The 20,728-nt window shown below is 45.7% G+C and overlaps 1 protein-coding gene across 5 annotated transcripts; it reads left to right on the top strand.

Moving 5' to 3' along the window:
- The first annotated feature begins 320 nt into the window (after positions 1–320).
- Positions 321–19,150, top strand: FYB2 (FYN binding protein 2). 5 transcript variants are annotated; one of them, XM_040705431.2, is made up of 21 exons: positions 321–427; positions 1,783–1,836; positions 3,105–3,750; positions 4,398–4,586; positions 5,914–5,947; positions 7,692–7,780; positions 8,434–8,462; positions 9,688–9,719; positions 10,535–10,610; positions 10,956–11,088; positions 11,852–11,969; positions 12,070–12,113; positions 12,398–12,461; positions 14,163–14,246; positions 14,662–14,690; positions 15,345–15,405; positions 15,935–16,027; positions 17,590–17,671; positions 18,236–18,392; positions 18,551–18,584; positions 19,034–19,150. In XM_040705431.2, exons 3-21 carry the CDS (start codon positions 3,237–3,239, stop codon positions 19,041–19,043), a joined length of 1,872 nt encoding a protein of 623 aa, XP_040561365.1. In that variant the 5' UTR covers positions 321–427; positions 1,783–1,836; positions 3,105–3,236; the 3' UTR covers positions 19,044–19,150. The 5 variants fall into 5 exon arrangements, with proteins under 5 accessions (XP_040561365.1, XP_015146670.2, XP_015146669.2 ...); XM_015291184.4 differs by lacking the exon at positions 1,783–1,836 and having other exon boundaries at positions 4,401–4,586; positions 12,073–12,113; XM_015291183.4 differs by lacking the exon at positions 1,783–1,836 and having other exon boundaries at positions 4,401–4,586.
- Positions 19,151–20,728: the final 1,578 nt, after the last annotated feature.

The raw sequence follows: 20,728 nt of genomic DNA, 5'->3' as shown, positions 1-20,728 counted from the left end.
GTCATGGAGCACGGCCCCATTTCCAGTCCCAGCAGCATCTGGAGAGCCTGGCATGAGCCTGCTCTGCCCCAAGCCCCACCATTGCTCCTGCTAAATCTCCCGCATCGATTCCTTTAATTCTAGAGCTCACGAGCTGCATTCGATCCTGCTGGCCGTTCCTTTCCAGCACTGGAGAAGAAGGTGAAACCGAAAGCTGGGCAGAGGACTTCAAACTGCCCAACCCACTGTTTGCAGAAGTCAAAGCCTCACTCAGCTGGAGGGCTGATAAGATGAGTGGGAAGGGCTGAGCACCAGCCCAGCCCAGGTGAGGCTCTTCCCACACCGGGGGCAGAGCCGAGGCCTAGGTGCGTGTGTGTTCAGGCTTGCTGGGCAGCAGAAGGGCAGTGAATGGGTGATGCCGGTGCAGGGCAGTGGGGCCATGGATGTGGTGAGTACAGAGTTCCTCCCTTTGTCCCTTTCACAGCAGTGGGTGAGCCACAAGGAGCACTTGCTGCTCTGTTTCCCTCCATTAATGTGTAGAGCTCTGGCTGCTGCCTCTGTCAGCGGCAGGTGGAAAGTTAACCCTATTAGGTGGGTGTTCCCAATGCTGTGTCTGCTCTCTGTGGGACTGCTCAGGGATGTTTTCCTTCTCCAAAGTAGGGTGCTGAGGGACTCCTGGAGCTGCTTTTAGTTTTCCAGTTACGTTCTGAGATGAGCTGCAGTTGCTCCATCTTAGCGTACTGAAATGTAGAGGTGGGTTTTAAGTTTTCAATTGTTTGGAAGCCAGGGAGTTAATGAACAGTCAGTGCCTGAGGCGTGGGCATGGCATCAGGTGTGTGGGCAGAGGGCAGTGCTGGTTACACATTGACTCATGGGAGCTCCCACGGTGATGGGGACAGGGGGGATGAAGGCAGCATGGGGCCTTCCTCTTTGCTGCCCCACATCTTGTAGGGTCCCTCTCCTTGGGGCCATTGTTTTTATGAAAGCAGAACACTCAGAGCTCTTTTGGTCAGTCCTTGTGTCAGCACAGACCTCCAACTGCTGCTCCTTCAGAAAAATGTCCTTATTGAAACCCTAAGCTGGGCTTTATTCTGCTTCCTAGAATGATATTAATGTTAGAAGATTGTTTTATTTATAGGGAGAAAATATGGAAAGTTTAGCTGTCCCCTGACTCCGTAATGCTCAGAGCTTTCCGGCCAGGAAAAGTTTGTTTCCTTTTTGTTCTCTTCCCTCTCTCATCTTGCATGCTCCTTTGCCAAGTGTGTTATTATTCCTGGTGAATTATTTGGCCAGATGTAGCAGTAACGCATACTGCGAGCCCTCTGGATTTATTAGCAGATTCTCCTCACTTTGCCCACTTCTCTCGTCCCAGCTGTACGACTCCTCCTAGGGCTGGAAAACACCCTGCAGAGACCTGGAGAACTCACTGCACCTCAGCTATACACAGAAATTGAGGCTTGTAGAATCATGGAATGGCTTGAATTGGGAGGGACCTCAAAGATCATCCAATTCCAACCCTCCTGCTGTGGGCTGGTTGTCCCATACCGGATCAGGCTGCCCAGGGTCCCATCCAACCTGGCCTTGGGCACCTCCAGGGACAGGGCACCCATAGGAGAGCTGTAAGGTGCATCAAGCAGTGGTAGCCCTCCCTTTAACTAGCTGCCACGTCGAGGAAAGAGGAATAACAAGTTGATAAGGGAAAGGGAACCTTGGCTGAAAATCCCATTTTATAAGTCCCCTTGCTCAAAGTACTGGGCACAGGCATGCAGGTACTTTTTCCTCTCTGTTTTCTCTGTCTCCAAGGGCACCGGTGTGGAACTACGTGTCACAGGAACAAAAGAAAATTGGTGAGGGGAGGTAAACAGCTTTGAACTCTTCAACTGTGGCTCCAGCACGTGCAGAAGCTCAGCGCTATTGCATTAGGGCACCACGCCGCTTTATTTCCTGTCTGGCGTTGCTGCACAGATCTGGTGCACGTGGGGTTTGTTTTAAACCCTCTTCATCCTCCCTGAGCCTCTGAAAGCTCCCTTTCCCCGTGGGCTCGCTGCTATGTTATGTCTGAGCAGCTCATGCGGCATCGCGTTGCTGACCGCTAATATGAATTATAATTGGAGCAATTCAGCCCGCTTCCCCCCCTCCCCCCCAAGGGCTGGCTCTTTACATCATGCACTGCCCTGTGAAAGTAATAAAGTTAGTGAAAGGGGTTATTCAAGAGAAATTGTCAGTGTTTAATAAATCGCGCAATTAAATGCAATAAAACCTCAGTCTGCTATTCATCTGTTCTGCCTTAACACTTAAGGCTGGGGCTTTTTTCAGAATAACGAAGTTCTGTCCTAGATAATTTTTTCCAATTTCCTCATTGGACAGGTCCTCATGAAGCCCTACAGTTCTCCGTGCTGAACTAAGCTGCCAGAGTAGTGCACCTAATGTAATCGTGGCATATAAAAAGTTATAGAGCAGTTCAAGGGCTTAAGTAGCTCATAAATTGTTCTTCATATTTTCTCCTTAGTTCAGTTTGTGGCTGCGTTTAAGCTGCAGCATTGCAGGCAAAACCCATGGACTCCTTCCTGTAGAATGGGACAGCTGGAAGGAGGTTGTTGAGAGGTGGGGGTCTGCCTCTGCTCTTAAGTAGCAGAGATAGGAGGGGTGGTGATGGCCTCAAGTTGCATCAGAGAAGGTTCTGGATGAATCACAGGCAAAATGTAATCTCTATAAGACAACAGGCTGCCCTGAGAGGTGGTGGGGTCACTGTCACTGGGGGTGTTCAAGAATCATGGGGATGTGGCACGGAGAGACGTGCTCAGTGGACATGGTGGGGTGGGTTGGGCTTGGGGATTTTGGAGGTCTTTTCCAGCCCATATGATTCTATGTCTGGGAAGAAGGGTGGGACAAAATACCCTTTAGAGGCCCTTTCAAAATGTAGTGTTGTTGATTAGTTCTCTTAGTTCAAAATCACATATGGCTGTGGAGTTGGTGACTCTATGGCTCAGGAATTGAGTCCTTTACCCCGGGCTCATCACTGTGAACAGAATATGTAGCCTCTTTTTCTCTGAAGTAATCACACAAATTGCCTGTTGCTACTCTATAAGCATCTGCTTTGTGCTCTCCTGTCTTTCTCTGCCCAGGAAGGTGTGACTGATTTCAGAGCACTCCGAGCCAAATTTCAGCATGACTCCAGCATTGCCACCAAGCCAGTACAGCTCTGCCAGAAGCCTTCCCCCAGATTGGGCTCTGGAGGCAGCGGTGTGCCCAGGCCCATGCCAAACAGTAAGGCAGATGTTCTGGTACCCGGATCCCACAGTGCCCAGAGGGCCAAGATGGGTCACACAGAGCCAATGGAGCACAATGAAGAGCACAAAGGAAATGTCTCAGTGAAGGGGCTGAGCTCTCCCAAAAGCAGTTCACCAAAGCAGCCAGTGTCCTATTGCACCGAGCAGCAAGCATCAGTCCAAGCAGACCCTGAGGATGCTCCACTCCTGAACTCTTTCCACCATGCACTACAGATGTGGCAAAACACTTTATCTGGTGGTGAGAAAGCAAGTACTGATCTGCCAGCCCGGCGGGCAATGAACCTCTATGTGCAGCCCAGCCCAGGGCAGAGGGTGCTGCGTGCTCCTGCCACATCAAATGGCAGCAAGGTGCCTCCAGTTGGCAGCCATCCTGAACCAGCACGACCTGCCCAAGGGCTGACTTCTGCCCAAGCTACCCAGGGAGATGAGAAAGGTGCTGGGAGTTCTGCGGCAACCACGTTGCAACCTCAATGCCAGAAAGGTAAAGTTAGCTATAATTTTTACATTATATATGTATGTATATATATATATATATATTTATATGTAGATATAGCTATAAGCACGAACAGGTGGTCAGAAACTCAAAAGATGGAACAGGAGGCTAGTAGAAGTTGGAACCCTCAAAGCATGATGCTGAACTAGCCCATGGGAGTGCTCCTGTTCTTCTCTGAGGTCCCAGAGATAAGGGAGGATTCCTGGGCTCTACTGTGTTTTTCAAAACCTTGCTCTAAGAAATTGTTCAGGTTCTGAGAGTAGAATTAAGGGTGAGAAAACAGAGCATCTGTACAATCATAGAGTTGTTAAGGTTGGAGAAGAACTCAAAGATCACTGGGCCCAATCTGTCCCCACCATGCCCATTGACCTTGTCCCCCACTGCTGCATCTCCACGGCTCTTGAACACCTCCACAGAAGGTGACTCCACCAATTCTCCAGGCATAATCTGTAAAAATCTGTTTAAAATGGCCGTTTCTCATTGCTTTTACATTGCAGTAGTATGGTAGGAGCCCTGTTGTGTAATGTGAGTGCTGACCTCAGGATGAAGCAGTGATGGTGAGAGGCATTTATGCAACAGCTAACATGCATGTGCTTCAAGGAGGGGTAATTGCTGCCTGTGTTTTTTCTCTGGAGCAGAGTCAAAGCCTCCCCTTTGTCAGCCAGGAGCAGGGACACAGTTGGGCAACAAACCACCCAAGATAAGACCTCTTCCTTCAGCTGCATCCCTGGGTCCTGCCCCTCGGAAGCCCTTGAGACCCCCGAAGGTTGATCTCAGCTCCTTCAGAAGCACGGTACCTTCAGTTCACAGACAAAATGAAACAAGTAAGAGATATCATAGAATCATAAAGGTTAGACAAGACCTCTCAGATCACCAAGTCCAAACCCAACCCACCTCACCATGCCCACTAATGATGTCCCCCAGTGCCACATCCCCACAGTTCTTGAATGCTTTCAGGGATGGTGACCCTGCCACTCCCTAGGCAGCATATGCCCATGCTTCACCACTCTTTTGGAGAAGAAATTTTTCCTATAATGCAACCTGAACCTCCTCTCATGCAGCCTGAGGCTATTTCCTCTCATCCTGTTGCTGTTACCTGAGAGCACAGGCTGATCCCCACATTGCTACAACCTCCTTTCACAGACTTGTAGGGAGCCATAAGGTCTTTTTCTATTATTTTCAGCTGAGTGGGGGAAATAAATTAAAATATGTGGTTTATTGATATCTATTAGGCAAGTGGAAATATGAGGTTGTTATTCATTCCTTATATCTTCCTCAGACATTAAAGAGAGCCCATCAGTTGTAATGAAACTGGTTTTTGCCCCTGATCTGGGGAAAGGATCTAGTGTTCTGTGCTGGCTGCCTCGTTCCATGCAGCTCTCCCCCAGCTGTAACTCCAACGTGCTGTGAACACCTTGTAGCTGGTCGTCACACTGCAGCACGCTGATCTTATCACCCCACCTCAGTGCAAAATGCCTTCACTCCAGAGCACACAACTGTGCAAAGGCACAATAAAATCGGTAGAAACCGGTCTGCTAATCCCCTGCTTGTGTTTTAAATACAACTGAGGGCAACGTCATTAAGTGTTCCAACAACAAGTGATGCGAAAGTTCAGTTTCCCATAATAAAACCCTATTGATGTAGGGTAATGGAATATTTTGGCCTGCTTATTAAGTGGCTAAATGCTGCTTCTTTATAGATAGAGGCTTAATCATAGCTGGATCTTCAGGCACAAATTTGCTGAATTCAAAGGGAGCTGTGTTTCTATGATGGGCTCAGCTCGTTGGCTTTCCTGTGGCTGTGCTCACTGCTCTGTGCTGAGCTTAGAAAGAATTAAAGGGAAAGAGAGAGGTTCTCACTGCAACTCTTTTCTAATGTACCTGCCTTTTCTAAATGTGTAAATGGCACAGAGGAAAGTAGTTATTTCAGTGCCATCATCTGCATGCCCTATTGATATTGCTCAGTTATTGATCTCTAGAAGACCTGAAGTTGTTGCCTGGAAACGTGAAATAATGCCATTAGCACAGCCACATCCCCTGGCAATCCCATTTCACGCCCATCTCTGTGTGCTGCCCCGAGGAAAGGCCTCTCCGTTTCTGCAGGAGACTGGTGTTGCCTCCAAGCACTAATCCTCCATGTGTTTGTGTGCAGCTGCTGAGGAAGAGGATTACCTGATCCCCGAAAGGTGAGTGTATGGTGAGCATCCCCATCTCCTGGTGCTGCTGCAGCCATGGGGTTGTGCTGCTGGGAGGGAACGAACGCTCCTTCCTGCCCAGCTGGGTGTTTTCAGCAAAGAGATGACGGCTTTGAGATCTGTTTCTGAAACAAAGCCCTGGTGTCATGGGAAGCAGCTGTCGGGGTTTTCACAGCAGCCTTGCTGTGTGTCATGCAGGTAGTCCCATCCCACTAAATCTGTCTCTGCTGAGTAGTGCCCAAAGCCTTTCTCCAGAGGACAAGAGCTGATCAGTATGGCTTGTGACATTGTTGATGTCTGAAACGGCTCAAATATCTTAGACATAATTGCTTTGGTGTGCAAGAGGAGCATGACTTATCGTGTTATGGCTCTGACTTGTCGTAGGGTGGTCCTGTCCCAAAAGAATCTCTGATTCTTAGGGAAGTATTCGTGTGCCCGTGTTGTCTTGAATGCATGAATACACTGTGAAAATGGGAAGTGGAATGGCTGAACCAGAGCAATATGTGCCAGCTTCTTAAAACACCTTTGGTTCCCAAGCAATGAGCTCTTTTGTCTAACGGCACATGAAGTTGTGCTCTTCAATAAGGAGATGTCCCCGCCAGCACTGACCTGTGTTGTGATTAACTTTCAGCCTTTGCTTGTCAGGGGAGAACTGGTCAAAAAATAACCAGCCCGATAGCTGTCATGCACCACAAGGAAGCTGTCCCAGTAATACATTACATCAAGATTAGCTATCTTGCTCGGGTACTTGTGATACGGCCTTTACGATAGGTCACTTGTTAAATATTAACCATGTAGTACCAGGTATGTGGTTTAATTGCATAGAAGCAAAATAATGGGAAAAAATTCTCCTCCCTGAAGCCCAGAAGTGGGAGCCTCACCTGTAATAAAATCCCAGTGAGACTCTCGTGCTGCCTCCTGGGCCAGCTGGTCCCAGGCTCCTCTCCCACGTTTGGGGATAAACACTGCTGTCAGCAATGCCAGGCAGGGACCCACCAGCCCAGCTGTATTACGGGTCTGGTGGAGAGCCAGGGTACATATAAACATTGGCCTGGTGTTCAGCCAAGCTCCTGGAGAACTATTCTGCCCCAGGGCTGGGGTATTTATCTTTGCACCCATTCTAGAATGGTGCTAATTTGAATTGCTGCAAGAGGGAAGTGGGAAAAAGGAAACTGGAGGGGTGTGGGCTGGGGAGACAACACTGAGTCTGTGTGGTGTATGCCATGCTGGCATGCGGTCTGTCGCTTCATTGGCTTAGGACAAGGATCTTTGTATTACTCTCTGATATGTTTTTTTCCTGCCTAAGCAAGAAACATCCTGCTGAACAACGCAACTGGTTTGCTATTTGTTTTGAAGTAGTTGCAAGAGGTTTGAAAGATGTGGCACTCAGATTTCCTTGGGCTTTTTGTTCCCTTTCAACCTGGGGGATCGCTGTCGGCAGAAGACCATAATCCCAATGCAAAGTCCCCTGATGTGTTTTGAGCCCTATAACTACGCCCCATACACATGAAGGAAAAACAGTGCAGGGTCACAGGGAGGCTCAGCTGAGCCCCGCATTGATGCAGGTCTCCTTCCCCTCTGAGGAATTCCTGATTTCACTTTGCTGTTTTGTGGGCTCAGTATCAAAGCACTTGAAGTTCTCATCCTTAAGATGAATAAATTTTTTTTTGACTACTGAAAGGGCCAGGAAAAAAAGAAAACAAACCCTTTTCTCTCTTTTATCTTGTCCTCTCAGCACTCAATGTGAAGAGCAGCATAATTACGAAAAAACCCTGATGTACCTGAATCAGTCTGAGGACACCACAACCTTGCGTGTCATTGAAGGTACTCTGCAATACAAGACTTTTAAAGGAATTACATGCTGTCTGGGTCACAGTCTTAAAAAGGGGAATAAAGTAGCTGCTTCGGCTTGGAAAAGCAGTTGCACGTTGGTTGGGGTGAGCAAAAATTACTGCCTGTATCGTCCCTTGGCTCATGGACAGAGGGACAGGCTCTAGGGTACTGACCAAAAATAAATATGGATTTTAGTTATGAGATGGCTTTCGTACAGTAAAATTGCCATGAGGAGAAGAGAAAGTAGAGAAGGTAGTGAAGCAGATCTCGTTTTTTTTCTTGGGAATGGGGATTTTTAACATAAGGATCACTTCCATCTCCACCTTTGGAGGATATTAGTTTTTTCCTTGTTTGTTGTTTTAATCTTCCATTGGAATGGGAGCAGAGCACCCTCATTGGAGAGACTCACCATAGCTCTTTTGGATTTCATAGTCCTCGAGGGCTATGAAAACCGTGGCCAGCCAAACCTGTCACTTGCAATCCTCTGAACATAAGCCAAAGCTAAATAGCAAACTCAGGGACCCTGGCTGGTGGGGCCTGGTGAATGTGTGCTGAGCATGGAATAAATCTGGGGCTTGCAACTTGAAGTACAGCAATGTACAGTCAATTAAAAACTAATACCTGTTCACAATTATCTTTTTTAGTACCTAAGGTAGAACCTCAAGAACACAAGGTGAGTCTCTTCACAGCCTGTTTTGGCATTCTAGGCTTGACTGTACCATCTGTACCGTGCTTTCCTTCCTTAAAACTTTTGTTATTTGTATTTCCTCTATGCTGAGTGTTTGTGTATGTGTGTTGTCTGTGAAGACTCTCAAAGAATAAATAAGAAATTGCAGAGGGGACATGAAGATTAATGAGGTTTCCAAACACAGCTAGGGAGAGAGTCAGTCCCCTTGACTTCCTCTGCAAACATGTAAGGAAGTGGTAAAGTCATCTGGACCTTGGTGGCAGACCAAGTAATTGTCAAGCACTGGTATCAGGATCATAAATTTTGAAGGCAAAATCCACTGAATCTGCTCTGGAAGCTCCTGCCAAAGGCAAGCTGGTGCTGGTAATGCCCCTGTGAAGGCATAAAAGCAATGCTGAGCTTCCTGATCATGGAAGTGCACTTTGAGCTTTGGCTCATAAATGAGGGCAACGTCTGTGGGGACAACCACATGGATTCTGGTCCTCTGCTGCACAGATGGCTTGCTGCAAACTGCAGGTTGGCTATTCTCATTTTACCCTAGCTACAGAACCAGTGGCAGTGGAGGTGTCCTGCAGGATGATGCATTGCACAGGGTAGGAGTTGTCCCCAGGGAAGCCCTGTGTGGCTGCACAGCTCACAGTGGGTAGCTGGGCTGAGAGAGCATCTCCTCATGCAAGGAGATGATTGGATGTTGGTTCTGGTTCTGCTGAAAGGGGAAAACTGCTTTTTGGAAAATGTCAAATTCCACTTTCAAATGCTGACTTGCAAAGCAATCAAATTGTCTAGGAAGCAGCACAGGCTTCCAAATTCACTTATCTAGGCATGATTTGCAGAGAGGTTTTGTGGCTCATCTGTAGCCTTGTTTTATGGAAGGTTGGAAAATCTTTATTTTCAAGTAATAAAAAAAAACCTCTCCCTTCTCTTCTGTAAGCTCTCCAACCTGTAATTGCTTTCATGCTGAAGAGTAGCTTCACTGGCCCCATCCCTTGCACCATTACACTATTTCCATGCAATTTGTCAATATGCATATCCTCTGTCCTGTAGAGTAGAAGAAACATCCTAGCCTGATGGCTATTCCAAATGTAGAAGGTTTATGAGCTTTCTGAAGAAATATTTCTTTAAGTAGTAAATGACAGTTCAGGTACCTTGTAGAAGCTTGACTTGCTGCAAAAATCACAGGGGCTGAAGACTTTACTTTTCTTTATTCTAGAAACAGAAGAGTTTTCTCTTTGGTGAATCCAGGTAATTTCCTTTCCTTTCTCCTAATCTGTTTCTAAACCCACCGCTAATCCAGGTTGAAGTTGGGATATTGTAACACCTGGGAAACAGACTGAAGTTTCATAAATTCTGTGACTAGGAAAAAAGTAAATGATCATGGCCTTTGGTGTCAGCACTCAAGATTTCTTAGCTTGTTTTCATTCTAAAATGTATCTGGAGGGAGCTGAGTCTCTTTCTTCTGGCCAAAAAAAAAAATCATATTACCTTTTCATACTGAAACCTGAACTTTAAGAATGGAGAGGTATGGAGCTCTCAGTATGGGAAACCCAGCTCCAGCTCTGAGGCTGTAAGGCAAGGTCCACACCAAATGTCACCCTGCTAGTGGGCCATTTCAGACTCCTTGTGATATTAATTATTGACACTGGTTGAAGTCTGTATCTCTGGTGGGACTTGAAGAAGCGTGAGATAATAAAAGGGATTTTTTCCCATTTCAGTGGGAAACATTATGATGCTGGGGGGAGAAAGGTATCACATTCTGCTTCTATTAATGTTTCTTCTCTGAATTGCAACATAGCATGGCAGAAGGCAAGTCTCGTGAGCCAGGTATCACTGCTGGCACGTGGATCTAGCTTGCCCATTGATGCTGAGAGAACAGTCATCTCATCTTGTTTCTTCAGCAAGAGTGATCGCTATTATCCTGAGTAACCAGTGGCCAAATCCAAACCTAAAATTTGGATTTGCCCTGATGGTACCAATGGTGTTTATGAACACCTATATAATTCGAAGGGAAAATGAGCTGCCCGTTGTTCTGAGATCTCTCCCATTTCTGAAATTTGCAGTCCCGGCAGAGCTATAATAGAGGATGAAAAAGAAGGAAAAACGAGTCTTGAAAGAGAGAAACTGGAAGTAAAGAAGGTATTCAAGATAACGTATCCTTGAGAATGTCCTTGATGTCCTTGCATCTTCTCCTTTTACTCTCTTTGATTGATGAAGCAATTGAAATATTTGATCCTTTAGTTACTTGGGTTTTTTTTTTTATCTTTTCCTTTGCTTGCCCATTACTTGACCAGCACTGCCTAAAAGGCATGTAGTGCTGCCAGGAAGCACATATGTCTATTGGAAATCCCTGATGGAAAGGGGTGTGAAAACCTTCTAAGTCCACAAAAGGATATTTTATTTGCTTCTATGCATGTTGTATTAACATATATCAGAAAACTGTATCTAAAGACTGGATCAACTGAATCAGATGTCTGATCTCAGCCAGGTGGAAATGAATACATAATTCTCAGTGGTCAAGCCAGGGAAGATGACAGAGGTGGGATGAAGGTGTCGCATATGAGGCAGGATGTGACCAGTACCCCCCAAAGGCTGGCAAAAGACAGAGCAAAACCCTGTGAGTATCTAGTTTGGCTGCCGAGTATTTCCTCAATGTTCAGTCCCATCTGTTGCCCAAATGTCTCTTCCATATGGGAAAAGATGTTAAAATTGAATGCAACTCTTGAACCAATTTAGTTAAACCAGGGCAAAAGGTTGCATGTGCATTTGTATTCTGGTCTGAATTATTTATTTTGGTTTTGCAAATAGCTTCCTAAGTTGGTTAACCATCTGCATAACTCAAATCGAGGTGTTTGTTTTCCTAACAGATTGCCCTTATCCAAGGCAGCTGAAATCCACCTCCTCTGCTTCTCGTAATTTATTGAGTCTCAGAAGAGCATTTGGCTGGGGCTTGTGGTAGAAGCACATGTGAGCAGCAGGAGAGCCTGGTGTCTCCCCCTGTCCCTCGTTAGGATGGAGTATGGTTCCTGGTTCCATCTTCTCTGTGGTTCCAGTGAGCCTTCTTTTACTGCTATGGCATCTGACCTCAGTCTTCCTGAGCTGCACAGTCCAACCCAGCCATGATTGCAAATGCTGTTCTGTACCTTCGGGTATAAGTGCATGGGTTGTATTCTGCTAAGACTTGACTCTGCCTCTGCAAGGTGTTAGCGTTCTTTTGAAAGCAGTCAAAAGTGTAGTGGCTTTTCTGGGCTCCTAGAACGCAAAGTATACCTGAAAGCTCTCGTTTACTGTGGCATCAGCTGCCAGCCTGAACAGTTGCCCTTGACCTGAGAGAAGTTGCATAAAAATCTCCTAAAGCAGAGGTCCTTTCTCATTTGCAGTGTACTATGGTGCTCCCAAACCAACTGAAGACAGACCAACCTCGAGCCCGAACCATCATCAGCTCCTGTTGACCCCAGACAATGTGTATGATGATGTTGAGGGACTTCAAGACAGACTGTGAGTATGGAAGGAACTCTTCACTAAGGCTGAAATGAAATGTCTTTTATAAACTGTGCTGCCATAAATACCCATGTAATACTTCTTTCTTGCCTTCAAGCAGCCGTGCATCAGATGCCTCGAGTCCATCTGCTTCAGACATCAGTAAGTGCAGCACATGGGGCTGTTTTTATTTGGATGGTGCCTGGGAGATGACGTGAATACCTCCTTTCAACATCTATGATGTCTCCTCCTGTCCTGATAGCTCTGTATTCCCATTTAAACCAGGGGGGAGCAATGTTTGTATCTAGTGTGGAATTCATGTGAGCAACTTTGAAGCCTATGTATGGGTAATATGTAAAGGCCTGGATGCATTTACTCAGCAAAACTCACCTCATTGCTACCGAGTGTGGTCTGTGATAATGGTGTGCCTTGGTTTTAAATTTCAGGAAGCAACTATGAAGAAACATATGAAGATGTTGAGACTGGGAGTGATAATCCAGCAAAAGAGGAGTAAGTTGCAGTTTACTAGCCTGAATTTCAAACTTGCATGTCAGGTACTGGCTGGAAGCCTTATTTTCCTAATGCAACTGCAAAGAGTTGCTGTATGAATGGGTTTATTTCTCTTCTCTCTCTCTTTTCCCTGTGGCTGACGTTTAGGAAGCAAAATAACAGTTACCAAATTTATGTCCCTAAGCAGTGAGGCCTTCCTATGAGAGCCTGTAACACCCTCCATCCAATAGAACAGTTCCTCTTGTAGAGCCCTGCTTGCATGAAATACGCAGGGCAATCTGACCCTCCTCTTGCACAAAAAGGTTGTTCAGCTGTAGCTGAAAAATGGCATCTCCTCACATGCCAAAATGCTCAAGAGACAAACAGAGGCACTGTCCTTGTAAAAGGGACAACAAATATTTTGGATCACAGATGATTGGAAAGCTGAAAGGAGCCCAGGCTGTGAGCTAATGCCTGAAGCTGATATGCTCTACATTACTCGCAACCTGCTCCTTTTTACAGAGCTTTTCATTATATTTGCTTCCATAAGGTGTGTTATAAAAGCAATGAGTTTAGCAGCCTCAGGTTTATATGTTGCCTGGGTTTCCTTAGTGGATTAAGAGGTGAAACTTGAAGTTAGTTGTGTTTCTGCTTATTAGCTCTGTGAGGTTCCCTACCCTTGCAGATTTCCTGCATCCCTTTGTACGAAATAGAGACAGCCTCTGGGAATGGCACATGGGCTGTGGATGCTGCACACAATTACTGCGAGTGCATCTGGTGGCTCTGTTCTAAGGAGCAGCGTGGGAGGAATAATAAGGTGTTTCTGTACATCTGCTTTTCCCCTATGAATGTGGGACTCGTACTGGTGTGCATCTGGATTCAAGTCTAGTGTGTGCCGGGGGAGAGGGGTGTGGGGGGGGAACTATAGGAAACTTGAAACCCTGGAGGTGATGGGGCAGTTATTAAAAGGTGACTGCACCACTTCTCCACAGATGCTAATTCTTGGGGAAATGGAGGAGCAGTGCATCTTGCTGGAGCTTGCAAAGGAGTTTTGCAAGAGAGCTGGGGCTGGGACCAAGTTCACAGGGTTCAGAATTCAGTATCTGAACCCCCAAACCAGTCTTAACAAAATCTTTATATAGATATAAAATGTTTCTAATAGTACTTGTGTGTGGGTAATGTCCCCGCGTGTGGATCTTGGTTCCGTGTTGTTCTTTCCATTGAAAATCGCTGTAACTTTGCAACCTCTCGTAAGCATCATGTCTGTATGAAGGGTGTATAGGAAAGAAATGCACGATGAAGGGTGTCATGGAACAACCTTCTAGATGTCCTCCTTTAATGTGAGTTGTGGTTGGCCAGGAAATTTTTGTTCTTTTCATTGTGAATTTTTTAACTCTAAATACGTCTGGGTCAGAAAAGAACAGGAACGGACTTTACCCCCTCTGTATTTCAGCTCCAGTTAACATAGAAAAATTCAAAGCTAAGGAAAAGATTTGAGTTTGGATGTTATAATTGATCACCTTTTCCTCCATCTTTACCCATCCCATTGGAGCCATTGTTCATCCTCCTGATGCTGTTAGGCTTAAAGTGTACTGCTGGAGGAGTTCTGAGCTTTGCTGACTCTCTTATCTGCTTCAGGTTCTCAAGGGATATGAGTGTTGCAGCTCACATACTTCAGTGCTTAGTGCCTCTCTAACTAAAAATCTTTTCTATTTTGGACAGAGCAGAAAAACAAAAGAGATTTGGAAAGCTGTTTAAGATAGAAAAATTGAAACTAAAAAATACCAGGTTCAAGGAAAACTTAAGGTAAGCAGGCTTTGGTTGCCCAGCCCTTTCCCCCTCTAAATCTGAGCCGTTGCATGTGTAATAATTTGAGAGCAGGAGGTAAGGAGCACAGCTTTACCTGGGAAACAACACTCAAACTGCTTCTGTCAACTCATGGGGAGTTGCTATGGCAGATGTGGCCGATAGTTCATCTATATGGCTTCCTTAATGTCAGAAACCTGCAGAAGCTGGTCTGACAGCAGCATCCCCTGCTTAAGATCCTTACCTCTCTCTTTTGGCAAATGCTGTTGGTGTCCAGGATCCCATGCATCCACAACTGCTCTGCGTTGCTTCAGCAGTACAAGCATGGTGTGCTGCCAGCGTGTCAGTGCTCATGGCTTTATGGTTGATGCTGATGGGAAAGCTGGTTTCTAACAGCCTGTTCCTCTATCTTCAGGTTGTTTTCCATGTCGGTGCCAAATTTAGGTAAGCAGCATACATGTCTGGCACTTGGGAATGTGTGTGTGTGTGGGAAATGGTGAGTTGTGCAGTGGAGAAGACTTTATGGATTGTGCCTCTCTGAAAATAATGTGTCAGCGTTCATCTGAAGGTTTAATACGGGATTGCACTGCAATTAGGGGTGGCTTTTGATGTTGGTTTTGTTGGGTTTTTTTCTTCTTCTTTTCTGGAAGATCCTTCAGATTTTAATATATCCTGTGAAGCAACACGGGAAGCAATCCCTGCTGAACAACAGCAACTGCATTTCAGCAGCTTTCTGCAAAGCTTCAGTGCTTCCCAGGCAGTAACTGCCTACTAGAGGGACTAAGTCATGCCTTCTGTAAATGGAGTGGGCGTACCAACTGTCCCATGCACAAACCTGGGGGTGGCGATGGAGTGAGCGTCCCACATCTCTGGGGTAGGAAATAAGAGTGCAGCTGGGGCTTGGAAAACCCAAGCACCTTGCCTTGCGCTGTAGTCACGGCCGGTCTTTGGAGCTGTGGGATCTTCCTTTTGCATTGCCTTACCCCTTGAGTTGAGTGACTTGCAGCACCCTCAATTCTCTTCTACGATAAATCACTTTGAGTGCTGCACCCGGAATGACCTTTCCCAATAACGTTCTCTGCTGCTTTTGGGTGCCAGCGGATGTCTCCCAGGAGGACATGGTGTATGACGACGCTGAGACAGAGCAGAAAGACCCCAGGTGAGGAGGGGTTCTACCAGCACTGGCCAAGGAGATGAGTCTTCTGGGGACCCTACAGTGCCGTGAGGGTCAGGAGCGGGTCAGGATTCTTTCCTCTGTAGGCAGTCCAGATGCACCCTGCTTGTGTGTTTGATTTGGCAAGAAACATCCCCCCCCAAAATGCTTCTTTGACATTACATAGTGCCAGAGATGTGAAAAGGAGTGAGCTGCTCACTGCCACATGGCAAAGTTGGGGTCGTTTTTCTAAGGAAGGAAAAGCCCAGCTCCCAGTGCTGATAAACAGTGCGGTCCTGGCGAGCTCCTTGCCAGAAAAATTGCTGTTAATGGAAACAGCATGTCTCATGCCTGGCTGCCAGATGATGGTGGCGGCAGCGTGTACCTCTACAAAGCGAGCTCATGTTTGTGTCTGGGTGGGAGCTGGGGTGGAGGGAGGGAAAAATCATGGCTTTGTACAGCCTGGGTTTGGGGAGGGGACTCATCCTGCTGCAAAACCTGAACTAGTGCGGTGCTTTTCCCTTCCTCCTCTCAGAGAGAAAGATGACAAGCACAAAACGTGGATGCCAAAATTCCTGATGGCGAAAGAAGCGAAGGACCGACGGAAAAGCAGTGACGATGTTGAAAGGTCTTTATTGGTGTTATACGTTTCTCCCATGTTTAATGCTGTAGGGGATGAATCGTGCTGTGTTCTCTGAACTCATTTGCACGAGCAGGATGCCTTTGCTTAAACAAATATTTAGTGTTTGCCTACTGCTCCAAGGCCCTTTTAGGAAACTTTTTGAGGTATCCTGAATGCAGAATAAACTCTTGGATCCGAGCTGTATGCAACTGGGGGATGCCTTGTGGGTGTTATCCTGGAGTTGTACCTGTTCGTCCCACTTAGCTGAGATGACAAGGTGTAATTGCTATGCTTTGGGCTGCTTTCCTGGTGTGCTCAGTTCCATTCCCCTTCCAGGTTTCCCTTGATCAGAGATTCAATCTTCAATCACGAATCAACTGTTGCCATTTTGGCAAGACCTTTGGCTTCAGAAGACTCCCACACAGTCTGGATGTCCCCTTACCCTTAATTTAAAGTATTGAATTCATTTTAATTTTATTTTTTCCCAGCCAGAATTACCACACTGCCTCTTGTTTTGTACCATTTGTGCTTGAAAGCAAGCAAAACCAAGACTTTTTGTTAGTGGTGCTGCAAAGACTCTTGTAGGAAGCAGGCGATTTCATTTCCCTTTTAGATCAGATAAACATGCACTGCAACGAGCTTTTTTTGTGACCCACTCCCTGGGACTTCAAACACATAGAAATCAGTGATATATTTTCCGGGTTCTTACCGCAGAGTTCCTGTGTGGCATTGCTGAAACACTGCTTGTTGTGTAGCACAGGGCCATGTGTATGATTGTACAGAGCACCAGGAAGCTGATGCGATTTCATCGGCTCCTTAGAGAGCACAGGTCCCCCAGCCTGAGGCCGCCAATGGCAAATCTCTTAACAGCTTAGAAATCCTTGATTTCAACTCTTGCTTCCTCTTAAAATTTAGAGCATGAAAGTTAGCCTGTGACTTATTCAGTCCAAGTTGCTTTTTTTTCCCCCTCCTATCTTAGTTTTAGAATGAATGCCACAGCTGTAACTCTGTGTATAGAACAGAAAGAGTGGCATCTCCATCTCCATGGCCTTTGCTCCCCTTCACCTAGTTGTAAGAGCTTGTTTTCATTTTACAGTGCCATATAAAATTCTGCTTCGGTGATATTCTGCTCCATGAGCTAAAAAAACAACAGAAATAGGCAGGACTTTTGAAACCCTCTTCATAAACAGCTCATGATGAAGGTTATCTGGGGACCCTTTGTGTCTGAGTATAAATAAAAACAGAACAAGTTGAATTGTTGGGGGCAAGCTCAACTGTCTATGAAAACTCAACTGATTTGAAAACCTTGATGAAGTGTTTATTTGTTCTCATGCCATTCACAGGGAGATACTAAATGGCTCAAGTTATGCTCACCAACACGTTTGAGTCACTTACTCATCCCTTTATGAAAAACAGTGATATGAGTGGTGTGCTTTGCTCTCATAAGTGTTCACTGCAGCCAAGCCTAAAGTCTAAAGCAAGCAGTTACGTGGATTTCTCACTGTTCCTCAGTGCTAGGGATTACTTAAACAATGCTCAGAAACGTGTGTTTCTCTCTCTCCATGCAGAAGTATCTTTAAAGTCAAGAAGAGCAATGCAGAAAAAAATAAGATGGAAAAAGAAGAGAAGATATTTAGAGAAACATTTCTGGTACGTATCCCTTTTTGAGCACTTGCTGTGCCAGAGGAGGAAGGATGATCTGTGTCATGTTTAAGAGAAGCATGGTGAAAATTTGGCTTTGTCTACACTGGCAGAGATGTCCAACTAGCCTGCTGCATCATCTCCTCATCTAGGATCTCCACCAGGGATGTTGTCAGGCTTTACATAGAACCATAGAATGTTTTGAGATGGAAGGGACCCTTAGAGGCCACCTAGTCCAACTCCCCTACAATGAACATGAGCACCCTCAGCTCCATCGGGTGCTCAGAGACCATCCAGCCTGACCTTGAGTGTCTTCAGTGATGGGGCAGCCACCACCTCTCTGCAATGTGTTTCAGTACCTCACTACCCTTATTCTAAAAGACTTCTTCCTTATATGCAGTCTAAATATTCCCTCTTTTAGTTTGAAGCCATTTTCCCCTTGTTCTATCACAACAGATCCCTCTCTTGCCCCAGGCAAAGCCTCACAACCTGTTCACTCCAGCCTTCCTCACTGCCCTTAGAGACACTGCATGTCACTGTGGAGTAACATCTGTCCTTGTTCCCTGCCTACAGTATGACAAGGAGATCAGAGTCATCAACACAGCAACCGCTGCATGCTCCATCCCCAGCAAGAGGAGAGCCGACCTCCCGCTCACAGCTGGAGAACAGCTGGATGTGATCGATGTCACCGAGGGCAGCGCAGTGATATGCCGCAATTCAGAGGGCAGATGTAAGTCTGTAGAAACTCTCTGCCACAGGTGGTCAGCATTCAATCCAGTTTTAAGGAGCAAATTGACTCGGCAAATAATATTATGTGTGTTGTGCTGAGCCATTGCCGCTATATTTGCTCAGGAATTTACTAATTTGCTTTTTTCCCCCTTTTCTCAGATGGGTATGTCCTAGTGGAGTACTTGAACTTCAGGTAAACTTGGATTTTATTTACTGCAGTGCCTTTTTTTAGGGCTCTTCCAACCTAAGCCACTCTATGATTCTGATATTTTCTTCCTCTTCTATATACGGAGGTTTGAGATATAGAGGAATGTGCTTTAAACTTCTGAAGCCAGGGAAATGCTGATGTAGACAGCCAGTATTAAATGTTAAATAAGTATTTCTTGGTTTAGTCTGTTATTACAGTTACATGGATTTGCAGTCATGACCTATATAATTTGGAGATCTTTCACGGCCTTCAGATATGCCATATTAATTCAAATCTGCTGCAAACACAATCCACCCCATGTGCATCGCCTTGCCAAAACACACCCCTGAGCTCCTTGCTACAACAGCATTTCTTTGCATGCCCATGGGTGATTGCTACAAATGAACCTCTTATTGCCAAGGTGCCTGTTGCTATGAAATTTCCTTTTCTGACAGGCAGTACTGACCGCCCCGGAGCATCCCCAACGTGCTGTTCTGAGCCTGGGAAGAGCCTGTGTTTGTCAATGTGGGGAGCTGATGCCTATGTAAATAAAGCTTTATTTTTTACACTTACTCTGGTAAGCATGCAAGAGAAGCTTTCTTTTTTTGGTCTATTTGGAACGTCTTCACTGATTTTTCTCAACATTAGTTACTTCCAGGGTTACTCTCTTTCTACCTCCCTGTTCACATCTAGAATGGTTATGAAATTTGTATGAGGAAGTTCTGTGTGGTTTAGTTGCCCCACGTCCATCTCTTACTGTCCATTTTAGGTGCTGGAATTACATGGTTTCCAATCAAATAACATTGAGATTCCTTTCTTCTTGAAAGTATTGGGACAACAGGTATTTATTACATTCTTGCTGGATGAAGTATATAAAATAGTGGAAAAGTTGGCTAGTTCCTTTCCAAAATAAAGAAGGAGGGGGGGGGAATTAAAAAGTAAATAAAGCCTTCAGTAGAAATGTACTTTATTTTTGCAAGCTAACATAGGCATCCAGGCTGTGTGAAGGCTGCCTTCTGGCTTCCCCACTGCACAGCAGCAGGTATGCACCCAACAGTCGTCCCTGTGTTCGGAATGCTGAGTGCTTATTTTAAGAAAAAATGCTCCTGAAAGTAGGAGGAGAAATATAAACTGCCAATGGCTTCTCCTTGGTGTACCCAGTGAATACCTTTTCAAAAGGAGAAAGAAAAATAAGTGAACTTGGAGTTTGTTTTCCAGTAAGGTTTTTACACGGCTTTGGCAGAAAGGGATGTGAACGTTGCTGTGCTATGCAGCCCCTCCCCAGCCCCCTATTGCTGTGCTCATAAATAACCCTAAAAATGTAGGTGGCTTAATTAGAAATTATTAAATGTTCCAGGCTTAAGAAAACACGGCAAAATAAAAACGCTGTTTGCCACATGGCCATTTCAAAGCTGGCATCGAAGGCATCAGAAAAACAGAGCAAACATTTAACGTTTACTTTCAAGTCTATACAGGCATTCTTATTTATTTTACCATGTGGTTACTATTAAGTGTATTGGCCTCCATCCATCCTTGAGAGAGGAAAAAAAAACCGAAATAAAACAACCCCCCTTCAAACATGCGCAGCTTTGCACACTTGCCAGCCTAAATATTTAGGTTTCTCCAGGGGAGAGGGAGAGCTGGGGGGCTGAGGGGCGTGCTTGGCCACGGAGCTGCTGGGGATGTGTGTCCTTCTCCCTCGACCTCCCAGGGCCCTGTCCTGATGGTAACCAAGTAGATGTTAGCTCACTGAGGAGCTCTTCTTCATGGCCATGTTTAGGGCTGATCCCATTGGGAAAACTCCTGATTGCCTTTTCACCCTCCTCCCCATCCAACCCTACCTCTGTTAATGATGCTGCATGTGCTGCAAGTCTCTTCCATTGTGGTGAAGCACAAACATTTGCATTGGTGTTGGCTGCAGCAAGCAGTTTGCTGGATGCAAAGAAGCCTTGCAATGCACTCATGCTGTTTTGCTTCATGGATGGATTCCAGCACACGAACGGAGGGAAAGCACTTGATATGGGTTGGCTTAAGACAATACCAAACGCTTTGCATTCAGCAATTTGGATTAGATTTCCTTGATTAAACCACAGATTGGATATACTCAGGTCAAGATGCTGTTTAGGAAATTGAAGTCTTCCTTCTTTTTT

The sequence above is a fragment of the Gallus gallus genome, chromosome 8 (genome assembly GCF_016699485.2).
Source record: "Gallus gallus isolate bGalGal1 chromosome 8, bGalGal1.mat.broiler.GRCg7b, whole genome shotgun sequence".
Lineage (NCBI taxonomy): Eukaryota > Metazoa > Chordata > Aves > Galliformes > Phasianidae > Gallus > Gallus gallus.
This window is presented reverse-complemented; position numbering and strand designations above follow the sequence as displayed.